The 17153-nt window shown below is 42.1% G+C and overlaps 1 protein-coding gene across 1 annotated transcript; it reads left to right on the top strand.

Moving 5' to 3' along the window:
• The first annotated feature begins 7435 nt into the window (after nt 1–7435).
• LOC118143247 (embryonic testis differentiation protein homolog B-like) lies at nt 7436–7794 on the top strand. The gene has a single exon (XM_035253050.3). The coding sequence runs from the start codon at nt 7615–7617 to the stop codon at nt 7792–7794; it is 180 nt and encodes a 59-aa protein (XP_035108941.2). The 5' UTR covers nt 7436–7614.
• The last annotated feature ends 9359 nt before the right edge of the window (nt 7795–17153 follow it).

Genomic DNA, 17153 nt, shown 5'->3' with positions numbered 1-17153 from the left:
CGCATTGTCTCTAGAAAAGCCCACATCTTTTTGTCTGTTTGTTTTGAGACAGGATCTCACTCTGTCACCCAGGCTGGAGTGTAGTGGCATGATCTCGGCTCACTGAAGCCTTGGCCTCCTTGCCTCAAGCAATCATTCCACCTCAGCCTCCCCAGTAGCTAGGACTATAGGTGTGTGACACCACATCTGGCTAATTTTTGTATTTTTTGTAGAGAGAGGATTTTACCTTGTTGCTCAGGCTGGTCTTGAACTCCTGAGCTCAAGCTATCCACTCGCCTCTGCCAAAATGCTGAGATTGAAGGCATGAGCCACCATGCCTGGCCAAGCCCACACCTTTTTAATCACCAGTTTTCTTATATGCCTTCTCGTAGACACTGAGTCACTTCCCAGTCAATCCTCCCTGGAAAGAGTCTGCAATCCAGTAGCAACTTAATGCCAGGAACCTTAGATACAATCTGAAATGACACCCATATTTCTATTATAAAGGAGGCTTGACGGGTGCTTGCTCAGGATGCACCCATAGGAAGCGAAGTATTATCACCTGTGATCCAGGGCCAAATTGATTCCTAGTTTCCAGGGAGATATGGGAAGCACAAGTTGCTAAACAGAAGTGGAAAGTCACTCTTTGAGTAGAGTGATCTTGTTATTTTTATTTTTCTGAGACTTGGCAAAAACTGAATACCAAGGGAAGCCTTGAAGGTGAGGGAATAGTAGAGTCACCATGAAGGCAGAAGGGAGACAACTGCTGGTAGCCAGCCTCAGTCTGCACTATTCTCTAAATATGTAAGTGCCTCCAGTAGGTTTCGGCTCCAGCTGGCGGCACCTCTAACTACCTTCCTTCAGCTCAACAGCCCTAGTCCCTATCCCACAAAGGAACACTAGGTCTTGGATGACTCTGAAATCGCATATTCCAGGAGCATTCTTTTTCCTAGTTTCTTACCCATATATAAAAACAGCTTTGCCCAGAGCTGTGGTGTATCAGTCTGGATCGAATTAGGAGAGAGAAAATTACATAGTAATTTGAGGAGGCCAAGTTCAGTATAAATTTGATATAAAAAAGGGGATGAGAGTAAGATGGGATTAGCTTGTAGTAAAGAGAATTAAAAGAATATAGAAATAGCGGCTATGAAGAGCTACTGCTAGGGCTGAGAGAGCATGACAAGGATAACCCCATCTCCATCCCACAAGGCTAAGATTTTGACCTCCTTGGAGAGGGCACCACTGTGGCTCAATGGATGGCAGATAAGTCACTGTAGTGCAGCATAGGTATAGAGAAACTTGCTGGAACACGATCACTAGAATTTGCCAGAAATTCACCCTCTGGGTTGCTGGGAAAACTTCACCAAAGTGCCTCACTCAATTCTGGGGAAGCTGATGACTTCTGGATGCAGAAGTCAGGCACCAGAGAAGCCGGGAGTGCTGTAGGACTTGCTGAGGGAGCACATGGACCAGGAAGGAAAATTCATTTCCTCCTGCAAAGTCTCCCCATCACCACCCGCTACTGACAAAACTTCAGTGCCAGCTGTAACAGGAAAAATATATTTAAAGGGCACATATTCATTTTTACAGAGCAGTTTAAAGGAGTTAATATGGAACCACGAAGCAATAAAACAACCAGCTCCCAGGTTCCCAAATTTTCCTTGAAAAGAAGAAAGATGACATTTCCCTGTGAGATACCTCTCCATGTGCTATCCATGGCACATGCTGTAATTCTATCTACTCAAGATAGACTGCTGTCAGAATGCAAATAAATAAGAGTGATATTATTATACAGATGATCTTAATGCCTCAAAAGGCATGCCATAAAACATTACTTTTTATATACTTCAAAGTGAGTAATTTTGTTGAACACTTAGACTGTTTCAAAGTTTTCACTATGATGGTTAATGCTGCAAAAGAGAACCTCTCTGCATTATTCCTATATTTAGCATTAATTTCTTGGGTTTGATTTAGAAAGATGAACATTTCTAAAAACCACTCACCAATTGCTTTCCTTAAAGTATTAATATCTTCTACCTACTGAACTCTTCCCATGTGCCAAGCACTACAGAAAGTGCTTTACTGCATACGTTTTTAATTTGATCCTTACAATTAATGAGGTAGATATTACTTATTTCTATCATATAGATAAAGAAACTGAGGCTCAGAGAAGTAAAGTAACTTGCCACACCAAAGTCACAAAAGAGAATGGACCTCAGCTGCTGTTCATGGAACATAGCAATTTTATTGGCCAGAGAAGAGAGAACTGAATCTAAGGCCACAGCATGTAGCTTCACCTCGACGACTCCTAGCTATTCTTCAGTTTTCAGTTTATGCACCCTGCCTATGGTGATCTTCTCCACTACTCAGCCATGTTGACTGCTAAATTACTAGAATGGAGCAAAATACTAGGCACAAAGTGGGCATTCAAATATATGTTTTTATCATAAAGGTTTTACAGATATACCAGAAAGAGTACATAAATCAGTATTGACAACAGGGAAAAATTCACAGGTACTGATCCACACAGAGGGTAGGATTTAAATATCCTTCTGTTCCCATCCATGTTCACAGAAAGGACTGGGTTAGTTGTATCATTTGTGCAATAAAAAGCATCATTAATGCAATATTTGAACTTAGTGCACATTTGGTGTGAGAATCATTATTTATATTTATTCTGCCTTGAAGAGCATTTGGGAACTTCATTGTCTTTTGAGGCTTGAAATATAGCAGCAAACAGAACAATGAACTCCCCTCAACCCCCCAAAAATGAATGAGAATTGAGGAGGCTAGAATCATTAGTAACAGAAGCTAACATCCGTACCAGACACTGTGATAAATACTTTATATACATTATCTATTTAGGCCCCATCATAACCCTGTGATGCTACTATCTCTTGTATTATTATAATTATTTTACTATCAGGAAACTGAAGTATTGTGAAGTTAAACAAAATTCTCAAGTTGACATAGTAAGAATGTCTTAATTCTGACCCCTAAGTTCCTAAATACCATGCTATAAAGTATTCTTAATAAGTCTGATGTCTCATAAAAATATATACTGTAAGGACACCCACAGTAAAGTTACATCTAAATGCAGAAAGATACAGGATACAGCAGAGACAAGCTTTTAAAATGGCTGGAATCTGCTTAGCCAATCTGAATTTGTAGTAGTTGATTTGATTAGATGTGAGTTTGTATGATAGCCAGAACCACTGACTAGACCATGCCAAAATGGTTGCCAATGGAAAGAGTTTAGGTTTTTCACATGGCTCTTAATAGATTAGGCATTATTCACTGTGATGATAAGGACAAGTAAGACATGAAGAAGGGAGCTTGGTACAGTGGTGTAGTCCCTGCTACATGGGAGGCTGAGGTGTAAGGATTCCTTGAGCCCAGGTGTTCAAATCCAGCCTGGGCAACATAGCTACTTCTTCTCTTTGAAAAAAAAAAAAATGAAAAAGCAGCAGGAGGAAGATACATGGACAGGAAGTAAAGCATTAGTAGGTCTTAAACAGATTTCAAACAATCATAGTCATGAAGATTAGCAGCAGAAATAGCTAATCTTTGAGCATTTATTATGTGTTAAGTCCCTGAATTATTTAATTTTATCCTTTCAACAATCAATAAAATAGGTGACATTATTGCCCTCATTTAGGTTCCTTGACTCTAGCAAGTGGCTAAATCATCTTACCATCAGAAATCTCTAGTTTTTGCACCATTGTGTTTTTCTGGGAATAACTTTCACAGTGCTCCTGAATGCATTTCTTTTTTTTTGAGATGCTGTTTCACTGTGTCACCCAGGCTGGAGTGCAGTGGTGTGATCTTGGCTCATTGCAACCTCCGCCTCCTGGGTTCAAGCAATTCTCCTGCCTCAGCCTCCTGATTAGCTGAGACTACAGGCACCTGCCACCACACCCAGCTAATTTTTGTATTTCTTTTTTTTTTTTTCTTTTTTGAGGCAGAGTTTCGCTCTTATTACCCAGGCTGGAGTGCAATGGCACGATCTCGGCTCACCGCAACCTCCGCCTCCTGGGTTCAGGCAATTCTCCTCCCTCAGCCTCCTGAGTAGCTGGGATTACAGGCACGCGCCACCATGCCTAGCTAATTTTTTGTATTTTTAGTAGAGACGGGGTTTCACCATGTTGACCAGGATGGTCGCGATCTCTTGACTTCGTGATCCACCTGCCTCGGCCTCCCAAAGTGCTGGGATTACAGGTGTGAGCCACCGCGCCCAGCCCAAATTTTTGTATTTCTAATAGAGGTGGGGTTTCACCATGTTCACCAGGCTGACCTCAGGTGATCCACTCACCTTGGCCTCCTAAAATGTTGTGATTACAGGCGTGAGCCACTGTGCCTGGCCCTGAATACATTTATTGTTCCTTCTTGAAAAGCTCTCTTACCTTGGCTTCTATGACACATCTCCACATTTTTCTACTTCCATTGTCCTTTCTCACCATCCCCCTCCTTGGGACCCCTTCTCACCGTTTGTCTTTAAAAATCTGGTTTCTCTCCTCAGCCTTTTCTTCTTTTTCTCAGTTGACACATTTTGTCTTCTCTCATACCTTAGTCAACATCTGCTCTTACACTCTAAATTTTCCTGTACATGCTGATGATTCTAAAGTTAATCTATTGGACATTTCTGTCTGAATGTCTTGCATACACTTTATTGTATTTATTTTTGATTTTGGACAGAGCTGTGATGCTCAGGCTGGAGTGCAGTGGTGCAATCACGGCTCACTGCAATGTCTGCCTCCCAGGTTCAAGTGATTCTTCTGCCTCAGCCTCCTGAGTAGCTGGAATTACAGGCATGCGTCACCATGCCCAGCTAATTTTTGTATTTTTAGTAGAGATGGGGTTTCACCATATTGGCCAGGCTGGTCTCGAACTCCTGACCTCCAGTGATCCGCCCATCTTGGCCTCGCAGAGTGCCAGGATTACAGGTGTGAGCCATGATGCCTGGCCTGTTTTACATACGCTTTAAACTCAGCTTGTGCAAAACTGAATTATGTTCTTCACTTATTCGCTGAAGCTCTTCTCCCTCTTCTGTGCTCTTACTCAATTAATGTTATTTGCCTGCAACATCCCTTCAAATACCCAGGTCAGAAACTTGGGTATCATGTTTGGCACCTTTGTCTACAGTAATAAATCCCTTTTAAACACTGGGCACATGGCCTCACAAAATAAAATCTACATTCCCTAGCTATCTTTGCAGCTAGGCAATGTTCATGTGTCTAATTCTGCCTGATGGGGGCTGGGCATGGTGGCTCACTTGAACTGCTGTATCAGCCCTGGATTGCTTATGCTCAGCCTGTTAGGTGAGGAAAGAAGATTTATCTTATGCAAACCATTGTTATTTGAGTTTCTGTTACAGTAACCAAATCTATAGATTAATACTCTTAGATTAATGCAACAGCCTTCTGATTGGTCTTTTTGCCCCCACTTTTAACTTCCCTTCAACCCATTTTCTTCCTTAAATTCAGATTAATTATTGTCAAATTCAAATGTGATTATACTATTCCCTGCGACCCTCCACTCCCATGCCATTTCCTTCAGTGTGTATTTTATATTCCTCAGCCCAGCATGCCAAACCTTTCATAAACTGGGCTCTGCCTTATCTCTCTAGTCTTACTTTTAATTGCTCCCTAACTTGTATTTTACGTTCCAACCATGCAGAACTATTTGCAGTTTCACGGAATAAGCCAAGCTCTTGTACCTAAGTGCATCTGGATCTGTGGTTTGCTCTGCCCAGAATGTCCATTCCCAATTCTCACTAGTTTCCCTGGTTAGCTAGTTTCTAGTTGTCAGGATTCAGGGCATCTCTTCTTGGAAGTGATTCTTGACCAGCCAAGAATCAGTTACAGTATCCTCTTATGTACTCTCAAAGTACTCTGTGCATATGTTTATCAAAGAATTGCTGGTTTACTTGTCTACTTCCCTCACCACCCCTCCTTCCCTATCAACTGTTACTTCCTGGATTGCAAGACATATTTTCTCATTCACAGGTGTATCACCAGGCCCTAGCACAAACCCTGGCACACAGTAGCACTTAAAAAATATTTACTCGACCGGTCAAGTGTAATTCCAACATTTTGGGAGGCCGAGGCCGGTGGACCACCTGAGGTGCAGGAGTTTGAGACCAGCCTGGCCAACATGGTGAAATGCTGTATCTACTAAAAATACAAAAATTAGCCAGGTGTGGTTGTGGGCACCGGTAATCCCAGCTACTTGGGAGGCTGAGGCAGGAGAATCACTTGAACCCAAGAGGCAGATGTTGCAGTGAGCCGAGATCATGCCACTGCATCCAGCCCGGGTGACAGAGTAAGACTCTGTCAAAAAAAAAAAAAAAATTATTCATGGTTGGACATTGTGGCTCACACCTATAATTTCAGCACTTTGGGAGGCTGAGGTGGGTGAACTGCTTGAGCCTAGGAGTTTGAGACCAGCCTGGGTAACATGGTGAAACCCTATCTATACCAAAAATACAAAAATTTGTTGGGTATAGTGGCGCATGCCTGTAGTTCCAGCTATTGGGGAGGCTGCGGTGGGAGGATCACTTGAGCCCAGGAGTCAAGACAGCAGTCAGCTGAGATTGTGCCACTACACTCCAGCCTGGGTGACACAGCAAGACACTGTATCAAAAAAGAAGAAAGAGTACGCATGAAATACAGGAGACCCCTTAGGGCATCTCTTAGTACTACATGCCCTGTGATTAAGGCCAATGGGAAACTACAACAGCCAATCCAGGCAGGACTACAAATGACCCAGACCCTTCAGGAATGAAGGTTTCAGTCACTCCACCAGGAAAAAAACCACGAGCTGCAGACGTGCTTGTTGACAGCAAAGGGAATACAGAATGGGTAGCAGAAGGTAGTCATCGATATCAGCTATGACCACCTGACCAGCTGCAGAAACGAGGACTGTAATTGTCATGATTATTTTCTCTTTCTTTTGTTAAAAACATGTTTGTGCACATATACACTTGTACTAAGAAAATATCCTCATTTGATTTCCTTGTCCTTTATCATGTGACATAAGATTTACTGACTTAATATCAGCATTTAAATATTGCTAATTTTATGTGATGGCATTTGGGTTGGGGATTGGCTCGTTTCCGGGTGTATGAAGAATAGTTGTATTATGTTAGGCATAATTATGACCTTATGATTGTCTTCATTTGAAGATTATGAGTGATCTCAGGAGATGTGTATGGGTTCAAGTTGACAAGGGGTGGACTTGTTAATACTAAGTGTCAACATGATTGGATTGAAGGATGCAGGGTGCTAATCCTGGGTGCCCCTGCAGGGTGTTACCAAAGGAGATTAGCATTTGAGTAAGTGGGCTGGGAAGGCAGACCCACCCTTAATCTGGTGGGCAGAATCTAATCAGCTGCCAGCAAATATAAAGCAGGCAGAGAAACGTGAAAGGCTGAAACAGGCCTGGCATCCCAGTCTACATCTTTCTCCTGTGCTGGATGCTTCCTGCCCTCGAATATCATCAGACTTCTAGTTCTTCAGTTTTAGGACTCAGACTGACTCTCCTTGCTCTCAGCTTGCAGACAGACTGTGGTGGGACCTTGTGATCCTGCTTTCTTAGTTCAGCTGTCTTCCTGAGGTTGTTTGGAGCCGCTGCATCATGGGTAAAGAACTCCCTAAAGCCAGTCCCAACAAGCCTGCACTGAATATCAAGAAGTCTGACAAATTCTTCAAACACAAGAAGCCCACCAATAATGTGCTGGTCTTTTTGATCAACAGACAACTGAGCAGGCACAGAAGTGACATCGACCTGTCAAGGTGGCTGTGGATGCTGTCATAAAGCAACTCCAGGGTGGACATGGTCTTTGTACCATCTGCAAGCTAAGAATGGTTTTGGCAGTTTAAAGGGACTGGAGAGAGAGGAAAGATCGCCAGCAGAGACCTTTATAAGATCTGTGAAGCCTAAAATATTTGTCACTTCACAGAAAAAGTTTGCTGTCCCCCACAATAGAGAACATCTTGAAGGGTAGAAACTATGCTTTTAGGATTATGCTTTTATAAATGTCATACCAAGCTGGAATTGATATAGCATTAACAATCCAATTAATAACATTAGGCAAATACTCTTCAATTGTAAGCATCTGGCCTATAAAATATAGAAGCATGTTAATATCCAAAAAATGCTTTGTAATGATTTCAGATTTATATATGATTTTAAATGGAGTAAATTTATCAGAACATGCTATACTTACACGACAGATTAATTGTAAGGGTAGCCAAGAGAAAGTTTTATCAACCTGCCAGGCTGCTTTGTAACAGTCAAAGAGGAGGCAGCGCTGAGCTACAAATTGAGGGGTTTATATTGGGTGAGAGGGGCGTAATCTATCCACTGGTAACAAGCACAGAGATAGTTTGTTAACTTGTAACAGACCTACTATACATTATCCTGTGACTTTTGTGGTGGCAGTCTTTTAAAAAAAGAGAGAATCCGTGAGTTTTTTTTACAGATAAGTGTTAAAAAGGAATTTACAAGTATGGATAACCAACATGTTTTTCTTGTCTGCCCCGGAGCTGCCCGGATGGCTGTAATCAGACTTTGCTTAATTGCAGTGTGCGCGGCAGCCTTGATGTGGCGTCTAGGTAGGGGTTTAGGAATGCAGCTGCAGAGCAATCAGAGTGGGGGAAGGGGTCAGCCTGCACAGAGGGGGTTTCCTTGTCCCTAACGTTAATGATTTATTTTATAACAAAATTGGATACACATGCACAAATAATTTTTTAAAAAACTTAGCATCGAAATAAATGGCATATAAAAAGCTGTAGTGAAATATGACTTTCAACATTTTTCTATCATGAATGTCACAGATCCTTTTTACTTTTACTATGATATAATAGTAATAGTCTCATACATTTACAATTTACGAGAATTTGGTGTGTGCAAACAAATGCTGAAAACATCGATTTTAGCTCTTGACACTTCATTACACTATCAGTACATTACAACCCACAGGTTACACTATTCATTCATTCATTCATTCATTCATTCATTCATTCATTGAGACGGAGTTTTGCCGTTGTTACCCAGAGTGGAGTGCAATGGCACAATCTCGGCTCACCGCAACCTCCGCCTTCTGGGTTCAAGCTAATTCTCTTGCCTAAGCCTCCCGAGTAGCTGGGACTACAGGCGCGCGCCACCATGCCCAGCTAATTTTTGTATTTTTAGTGGAGACCGGGTTTCCCCTTGTTGACCAGGATGGTCTCGTCTCTTGACCTCGTGATCCACCCGCCTTGGCCTCCCAAAGTGCTGGGATTATAGGCGTGAGCCACCGCGCCCGGCCTGGTTACACTATTTAAAAAAACTGTAATGTTATGCATGTTCTAAGGTTGAAAGAGATGTTAGGGTTTAGAGCATTTCATTAAGGTATTCTAATGAAAACCTGGTTAGACTTTGGGAGGCCGAGGCGGGTGGATCACGAGGTCAAGATATCGAGACCATCCTGGTCAACATGGTGAAACCCTGTCTCTACTAAATATACAAAAAATTAGCTGGGCATGGTGGCGCGTGCCTGTAATCCCAGCTACTCAGGAGGCTGAGGCAGGAGAATTGCCTGAATCCAGGAGGCGGAGGTTGCGGTGAGCCGAGATCGCGCCATTGCACTCCAGCCTGGGTAACAAGAGTGAAACTCCGTCTCAAAAAAAAAAAAAAAGAAAACCTGGTTAGAAAGAGACCTGGGGGCCGGGCGTGGTGGCTCACGCCTATAATCCCAGCACTTTGGGAGGCCAAGGCGGGTGGATCACGAGGTCAAGAGATCGAGACCATCCTGGTCAACAAGGTGAAACCCTGTCTCTACTAAAAATACAAAAATTAGCTGGGCAAGGTGGTGCGCGCCTGTAGTCCCAGCTACTCGGGAGGCTGAGGCAGGAGAATTGCTTGAACCCAGAAGGCGGACGTTGCGGTGAGCCGAGATCATGCCATTGCACTCCAGTCTGGGTAACAACGGCAAAACTCCATCTCAAAAAAAAAGAAAGAGACCTGGGATATCTATACCTAAGAGAAAAAAAATTACTTATAGTATAATTAATTGGATTGTCTGTAACACAAAGGATAAATGAGGATGGATATCCCATTTTTCATGTGATTATTACACATTGCATGCCTATAACAAAAATATTTCATGTACCCCCAAAATATATACTGTGTACCCACAAAAATTAAATATAAAATATTTCACTAAAAAATTAAAGATAGGCCGGGCACAGAGGCTCAGGCCTGTAATCCCAGCACTTTGGGAGGCCGAGGCAGGCAGTTCACTGTCAGGTCTCCATATGCAAGCCTGGAGCCTGAAAGTCTGAAGTCCTGCTTGCCTGCTTGCCTGAAGTCTCCCACCCACTGCCTGCGTTCGCCATTGTCCCTAATTGCGCAGCAGAGCTTCCCACAAGCCCCTCACCCAACCGTGCCATCTTAACCGTTCTTATGATAATGTAAGTACCTCTCACCCAACCCTGCCACTGTAACTGAACTTGTATACTCCTTGCCCCTACCACCCACCACTGTAACTAAACTTACTCAGCAACACCTCACCCCCCAAAAAAACTACCCAAACCTATAAAACCAACTCCTATCCCAATGCCCTTTGCTAATGGCCTTTTCGGCCTTAGCCCACCTGCACCCAGGTGAATAAACAGCCATGTTGCTCACACAAAGCCTGTTTGGAAGGTCTTTTCATTCAAAGTGCGCGTTTTTCACAAGCACGACGTGAGGAGAACGAGACCATCTGGTTAACATGGTGAAAACCCGTCTTTACTAAAAATGTAACAAAAAATTAGCCAGGCATGGTGGCATGCGCCTGTAGTCCCAGATACTCGGGAGGCTGAGGCAGGAGAATCGCTTGACCCTGAGAGGTAGAGGTTACAGTGAGCCGAGATTGTGTCACTGCACTGTAGCCTGGGCAACAGAACAAGACTCTGTCTCAGAAAATAAATAAATTTCTATTACTACCCAAAAGTGTACATATATGTTTTTATTTCCCCTAAATATGAATAATTCATAGTTTCAAAATGTTTGGATTTTTAATGAGTATTAAAATGAAAATTATTTATGAGAAATAATACAAAGAAGAAAAACGTCCTTCCACTGGATTATTTCATATATCTTATACTTATTACTATAAGGAGAGTGAGGTGACCACAATATGTTGAGATTAACTGAGTAGGAAGATGTATACAACATGGGTGCTTGATGATGTTACTTACTAAGGCACCAAATTAAACAACCTAGAGCCAGCCCCACCCTCAGGATTGCTGCTTACGTATAACACAAATCCCCTTATTATTTACACCATTTTGCAATGAGCTTTCTCCTTATGTGCATTCAATAAAATATCCCTTCTGATTTGTTTCACCTTAACAGTTTCTTAATAGCCTGTACTTAATGCTTCACCATCAATATCATAATGGGATTATTTTTAATTATTTAATGTCTCTCATCTGTTGGACTGTAAGTTTCTTGAGAGTAAAGACTGTTTCATACTTTTAGTAGTAACCCCGGGGCCTGGCACATAGTAAGTTCTCAATAAATACTTATAGAATGAATGAATAACTTTATTCATCTAATCCTCTTTGTGAATACTTAAGTTGCTTCCAATTTTTTATTAAAGCTACAATAAAATTATTGTATATGTGATTCCCACACATACAGAGAACTTCTCTGTAAATATGTAAGGGTCTTAGAAATGCTGGATCATAAGCTGTATATATTCTGTATTTTTCTAGGTACTCTCAAATTTCTCACAAAGAGGTTATATCAATTTACCGTTCCACCAGCAGTGTTTCAGTTCATATTTCTTCACACCCTTGCTTACACTTGATATCACCAAACCTTTAAATTTTTGTATATTACAATCTGATAAGTAAGTATAGTATCTCATTTTAATTTGCATTCCCCTTATTACCAGGATATGCATTTTCTTATGTTTGGCCATTCAAGTTTATATTTAAACAGCACCTCTTCACATGGCTGGCTCATTTTTCTTAGGTTATTCATGTTTTTCTGTGAGCTGCTCTAGTATATTAATCAAACAAGGAAAGGGGTTGTGGGAACTCCAATTTACAGTCATTCATTCAAAGCACTGGTAGAATAACATGTGGCTTGCAATTGGCACTGGATGTGGGGGGTCAGTTTTGTGGGACTGAGTCCTTAACCTGTGGGATCTGATGCCAACTCCAGGTAGACAGTGTCAGAACTGAATTGGAGGAGAATCAACTGGTGTCTGCTGCATACTTGATTGCTTGCTTCATGTATGGAGAAAAAAGTCCCACATATCTGGTGTCAGAAGTATGTTGTAAGAATATGGGAAAAGCTACTTTTGTTTTTTTCTACTGATACAATAGCTCATTGAGAAAAAAGATTGTGGACTTTTTTTTTTTGAGACAGTCTCACTCTGTTGCCCAGGCTAGAGTGCAGTGGCATGATCTCGGGTCACTGCAACTTCTACCTCCCAGGTTCAAGCGATTCCCTGTCTCAGCCTCCCGAGTAGCTGGGATTACAGGTGCCCGCCACCGTGCTATGGACCTATTTTTAAAGTAGGCACTGAGCCTGCACTGTGGGCCATTTTGACTCAGGTGGTCTGTCTGCCTTTTGGTCTTTCCCAACTCTGTAAAACAGCAGAACCATGAAGTACAAAGACGTTCTATTCTGACAAGATTGCTATTGTAGACTCTGCATCACCTTCAGGGGATCTGTATTGATACTATTGGAACCCTGTACTTCACCCCATGGCTCCTTTCTGATTTTGGGTGCAGCTGTGGTGAACAATTCTCAGGGGCACTGTTAGCTGACCACTAGAAACACATACCATGTCTCTTAGCTTTTTGTAGCATTACGTGTGGGGGTAATTAATATCCCAAGAGTAAACCTTCAACCAAGGGGTCTAGAAGGCATCAGGTAAATACCCAGCCTCAAAGAGACAATTCTGAGGTGCATTCTAAACCTCACACAGGTTGCAGGTGGGATTGAGCCTCAGTTGCCCACAGTGGTAACATCTCAACAACACTATTTACTGGCTTTACTTACTCTGTTCTACTCTCTCCATTTTCTTATTCCAGCTTCTTAGTATCACTTCCTAACAAACTACCTGCATCCAAGCCTCAAGCTCTGTTTTTGGGGAAATATAAATTAAGGCAGTGATAGGGTTAGGCTGTGTCCCCACCCAAATCTCATCTTGAATTGTAATACCCATAATCCTCACATGTCAAGGGAGCAACCAGGTGGAGGTTATTGAATCATGGGGGCAGTTTCCCCCAAGCTGTTCTTGTGATAGTGAGTGAGTTCTCAGGAGATTTGATGGTTTTGTAAGGGCTTGTCCCCCTTTGCTCGGCACTTCTTCCTGCTGTTTGTGAAGAAGCTGCCTTGCTCCCCCTTTGCCTTTTGCCAAGATTTTAAGTTTCCTGAGGCTTCCCCAGCCATGCTGAACTGTGAGTCGATTAAACCCCTTTCCTTTATAAATTAACCAGTCTTGGGCAGTTCTTTATAGCAGTATGAAAATGGACTTATATAGGCAGGATCTAGCAATACTTTAGTTATGGCATTTATTCACTCAAAGACATTTACTGAGCAATTATAATGGATCAGGCAGTGCATGAGAAACTGGAAATATATCGTTCTATTATAAAGACACATGCACACATATGTTAATTACAGCACTGTTTACAATAGCAAAGACCTGGAACCAACCCAAATGCCCATAGATGATAGACTGGATAGGGAAAACGTGGCACATATACACCATGGAATACTATGCAGCCATAAAAAAAAGGTTAGTTTGTGTCCTTTGTAGGGACATGGATGAACCTGGGAACCATGATTCTCAGTAAACTGACACAAGAACAGAAAATCAAATACTGCATGTTCTCACTCATAGGCGGGTATTGAACAATGAGAACACATGGACACAGGGAGGGGAGCATCACACACTGGGGTCTAGTTGGGGGGGACTAGGGGAGCGACTGCAGGGGGTAGGGAGTTGGGGAAGGGTTACATGGGGAGAAATGCCAGACACAGGTGACAGGGATGGAGGCAGCAAACCACATTGCCATGTTCTATTATAAACATTGCATGTTCTACACATGTATCCCAGAACCTAAAGTGCAATAAAATATATTTTAACAAAAACTGGAAATATAATGGTGAACAAGAGATCAAGTTCAATGGAGTACAAAGATTAACAGGCAATACTTGAATAGTGTAGTGAGTATTACAACAAAGTGAATGTGGGTGCTATTAGTTGTGATGTATGGCTAGGACCTCTGAATTGTAAAAATGATACTTGCTAGATATTGGGAGGAAGTGAAGCAGAGGACAAAGTCAGGCAAAAGCATCCCTAGCTTAGATTTAGTGTCCAACGGCTAAGCTTTAGTTTGGGATTGAGGTAAACCCACATATCATGCGTCAGTTCTCCCTTCCTCTGGGCCACATTCATTTGGCCTTGATGGAGATTCCAAAGAAGGAAGCTCCATGTTGACGTTATTGTATGAAACCAGTGGTGTTTCATAAAAGCCCATGCCTGAAAAAAAGGAACCATTCTCTATGCTCTCCCAAATCCCAAAAGAGAACACATACTGCTTGCAAAGCCAGAACTTTATCCGTCAGGACACGAAAACTCTACTCCTTTGTACTATATAGCCTTAAGCCCTTGACTGAGCCCCTCCATGATCTTCCTTGGTGCTATATTAAAGGGGGTAGATCTGAGTTTGTTAAGGGTTAGAATGCAAAACTCATATTTTTCCCACCTTCTTTTCTCTTTTCTTTTTTTTTTCTGTCATATCCCTAAGTTTTCTGCTTGAGGGACTTAGCAGAAGTCTAATGAAAACTGTTCTGAGGCTTTCTTACCTAAAACTCACTGTTTTGAGTACACTCTGCCAAATTGGCCCCGGCTTCTGCAAGTAGTTTCTTTGTATCTCTCCATCAGTGGGGAGCTTGGGTCCTGAATTCTGAATTGGGCTACTCAGGTTCCCAGAGCTATAGCCAGCCTTTCTGCCAGGTTATATAACAGGACTAAAGACGAGGTTAAACTCCATCCAGTTTTTAACACCTCCTATGTGAGAACTGATGCTATCAAGAATTTATATGTACTCCAATAGCTTCCTTAAGTTTTTGTGTCTCAGCATGTAACCTGCTATTTACTTGCTTTTCCCTTCCACCAGACTCTAGACTCTTTGAGGACAGAAATACTGTGCTATTTACCACTATATTTCCAGTGTCTAGTATATTAAATACTTAATGAATGTTAGTTTACTGAATGAAGTCCTGTATCAGGTGAGATTTGAATTGCTAATGAAAGCAAACTTAATGAAAAACCAGCCATTCTCCTCTCCCAAAAATATCCAGCACATTTTTAGCTCATGCAAAGTCCAAGGCTCAAGTCATGTTACATTCTAAGGAGCTTTTGTTTTTCACTATTTTTGCTCTCTTCTCTGCTGTGTTTGGCTTCACTTTCAGATATGCCTTCTTTAGCTGGAGTGCCCTGGTATAGCAAATGCAATTTCTAATTCTGGTTGGGCCTGATTGTCTTGGCTTGATATAGATGCCTATCCCCAAATCAGTCACAGAAGCCAGAAGAGTGTGCTGCTTTGCTTGGTCAAGGTCAAAAGACCCTTGAAACTGGGGGTGGCGGAGTGAGCGCCACAGAAGTATAGTGGATTGTGTGTGTGTGTGTGTGTGTGTGTAGGGGTGGTATGGGGAGCATCGATGCTAGCCAGCCGAAATAATTCCACTTTCAAATCCCATTGTTGCATTCCATGTATTTCCTGACATTGAAACCCTTGGGGGCAGGGATACCAGCCCACATGACTTGGTCTGTGACTGCCAGCTCTTCCCCAGAGGTGAGGATCACCCTTCCTGCTTACAGTGTTCCCCCAACTCTGCATTACCCTGCTTACAGCATGGTCCTGCTTGTCCTCTTTCTGCTCTACATGTTTCCAGTAGGCTGCACAGTACATGCCTTTCAGACACTTTGGCAACTAGTGAGTCATATATACAAAGAACTATTCAAAGCAAAATGTGGCCAGTTCTCTAAGAGAGTAGTGAAAAGATGTTTGGAGAGCAGAGATCAAGGCATGCAACATCTGGCTGGGAGGATGAGAGCAGACAACCAATTCAGGGACTATCAAACACCCAGGACAAGCTTAAGTATAGGATGAATAATGACAGTAACTGTGATAATAATAATAATAGCTGACACATACAGTACTTACCATGAGCCAGGCCCTGTTCTGTGAACTTTATATTAGGTTCACAACACCCTTTCGAGTAGATATAATTATTTTCCTCCTTTTAGAGATGAGGTTGAGTAACTTGCCTAAGGTCACAGAGTTAGAAAGTGACAAAATAAGTCTGGGTTCCTATCACAGAGGGTCTTAAAAGCCAGGTACAGTGACAGCCTTGACTCCCAATGGACTCAAACATTCTGAGAGCAGGACTGTGTCTAGCTCACCTTTGTGTTTTTTAAAACACCTAGGTGGGCTCTATACTTAGGTAGAAGCCATGTATCAATCTTCTTTGAATAGACGGTCTTTTCCCCCAGTAAACAAGCATTTGAAAGCAGTGTGTTACTGGAGGACGCCCTGGCAAGAGCCTGTGGTACTAGCTACTCCTCCAGATGCTTAGGCAAGAGGATTGCTTGAGCCCAGGAGTTTTAGGCTGTAGCCCACTGTCCATTCCAGCCTGAGCAACACAGGGGGACTCTGTCTCAAATAAGTCAGTAAGTAAATAAACAAATAAAAGCAGTATGTTACTGGAATGAGCATTGTTATATAAACACACAGTCTTCCACAGAAGTTACAGTCCTAGACAGGAAGTTATGGATCTGACTAATTGAGGCTTTCACCTTTGACTCAGTGTGTGACTCTGGCAAGTGACCTAATGGCTCCAAGCTACAGATTTTCCAATGGTCAAAGAGAGGAAAATAGGTATCCAACATATTCCACCAGGGCATACTGAGAATATAATAACAATAAATAAATACACATATTAAGTTCCTGCAATATTTAAGAGGAAAGGTACTACAAGACACCAAGATATTTTTCTTAGTGTCACCATAATTTCAGTAATAAACAGATATGTATTAGGAGCCAAATATTCTAGACACTATGGGATTACAACAGAACAGATTGACAACAAATCTGTTAGTCTTTATTTTATAGGGT

The sequence above is a fragment of the Callithrix jacchus genome, chromosome 7 (genome assembly GCF_049354715.1).
Source record: "Callithrix jacchus isolate 240 chromosome 7, calJac240_pri, whole genome shotgun sequence".
Classification (NCBI taxonomy): Eukaryota; Metazoa; Chordata; class Mammalia; order Primates; family Cebidae; genus Callithrix; species Callithrix jacchus.
This window is presented reverse-complemented; position numbering and strand designations above follow the sequence as displayed.

Bases quoted from the DNA above. Each gene is read 5' to 3' on its own strand.
- LOC118143247 (XM_035253050.3), top strand. From the start codon at position 7,615: ATGGGTAAAGAACTCCCTAAAGCCAGTCCCAACAAGCCTGCACTGAAT.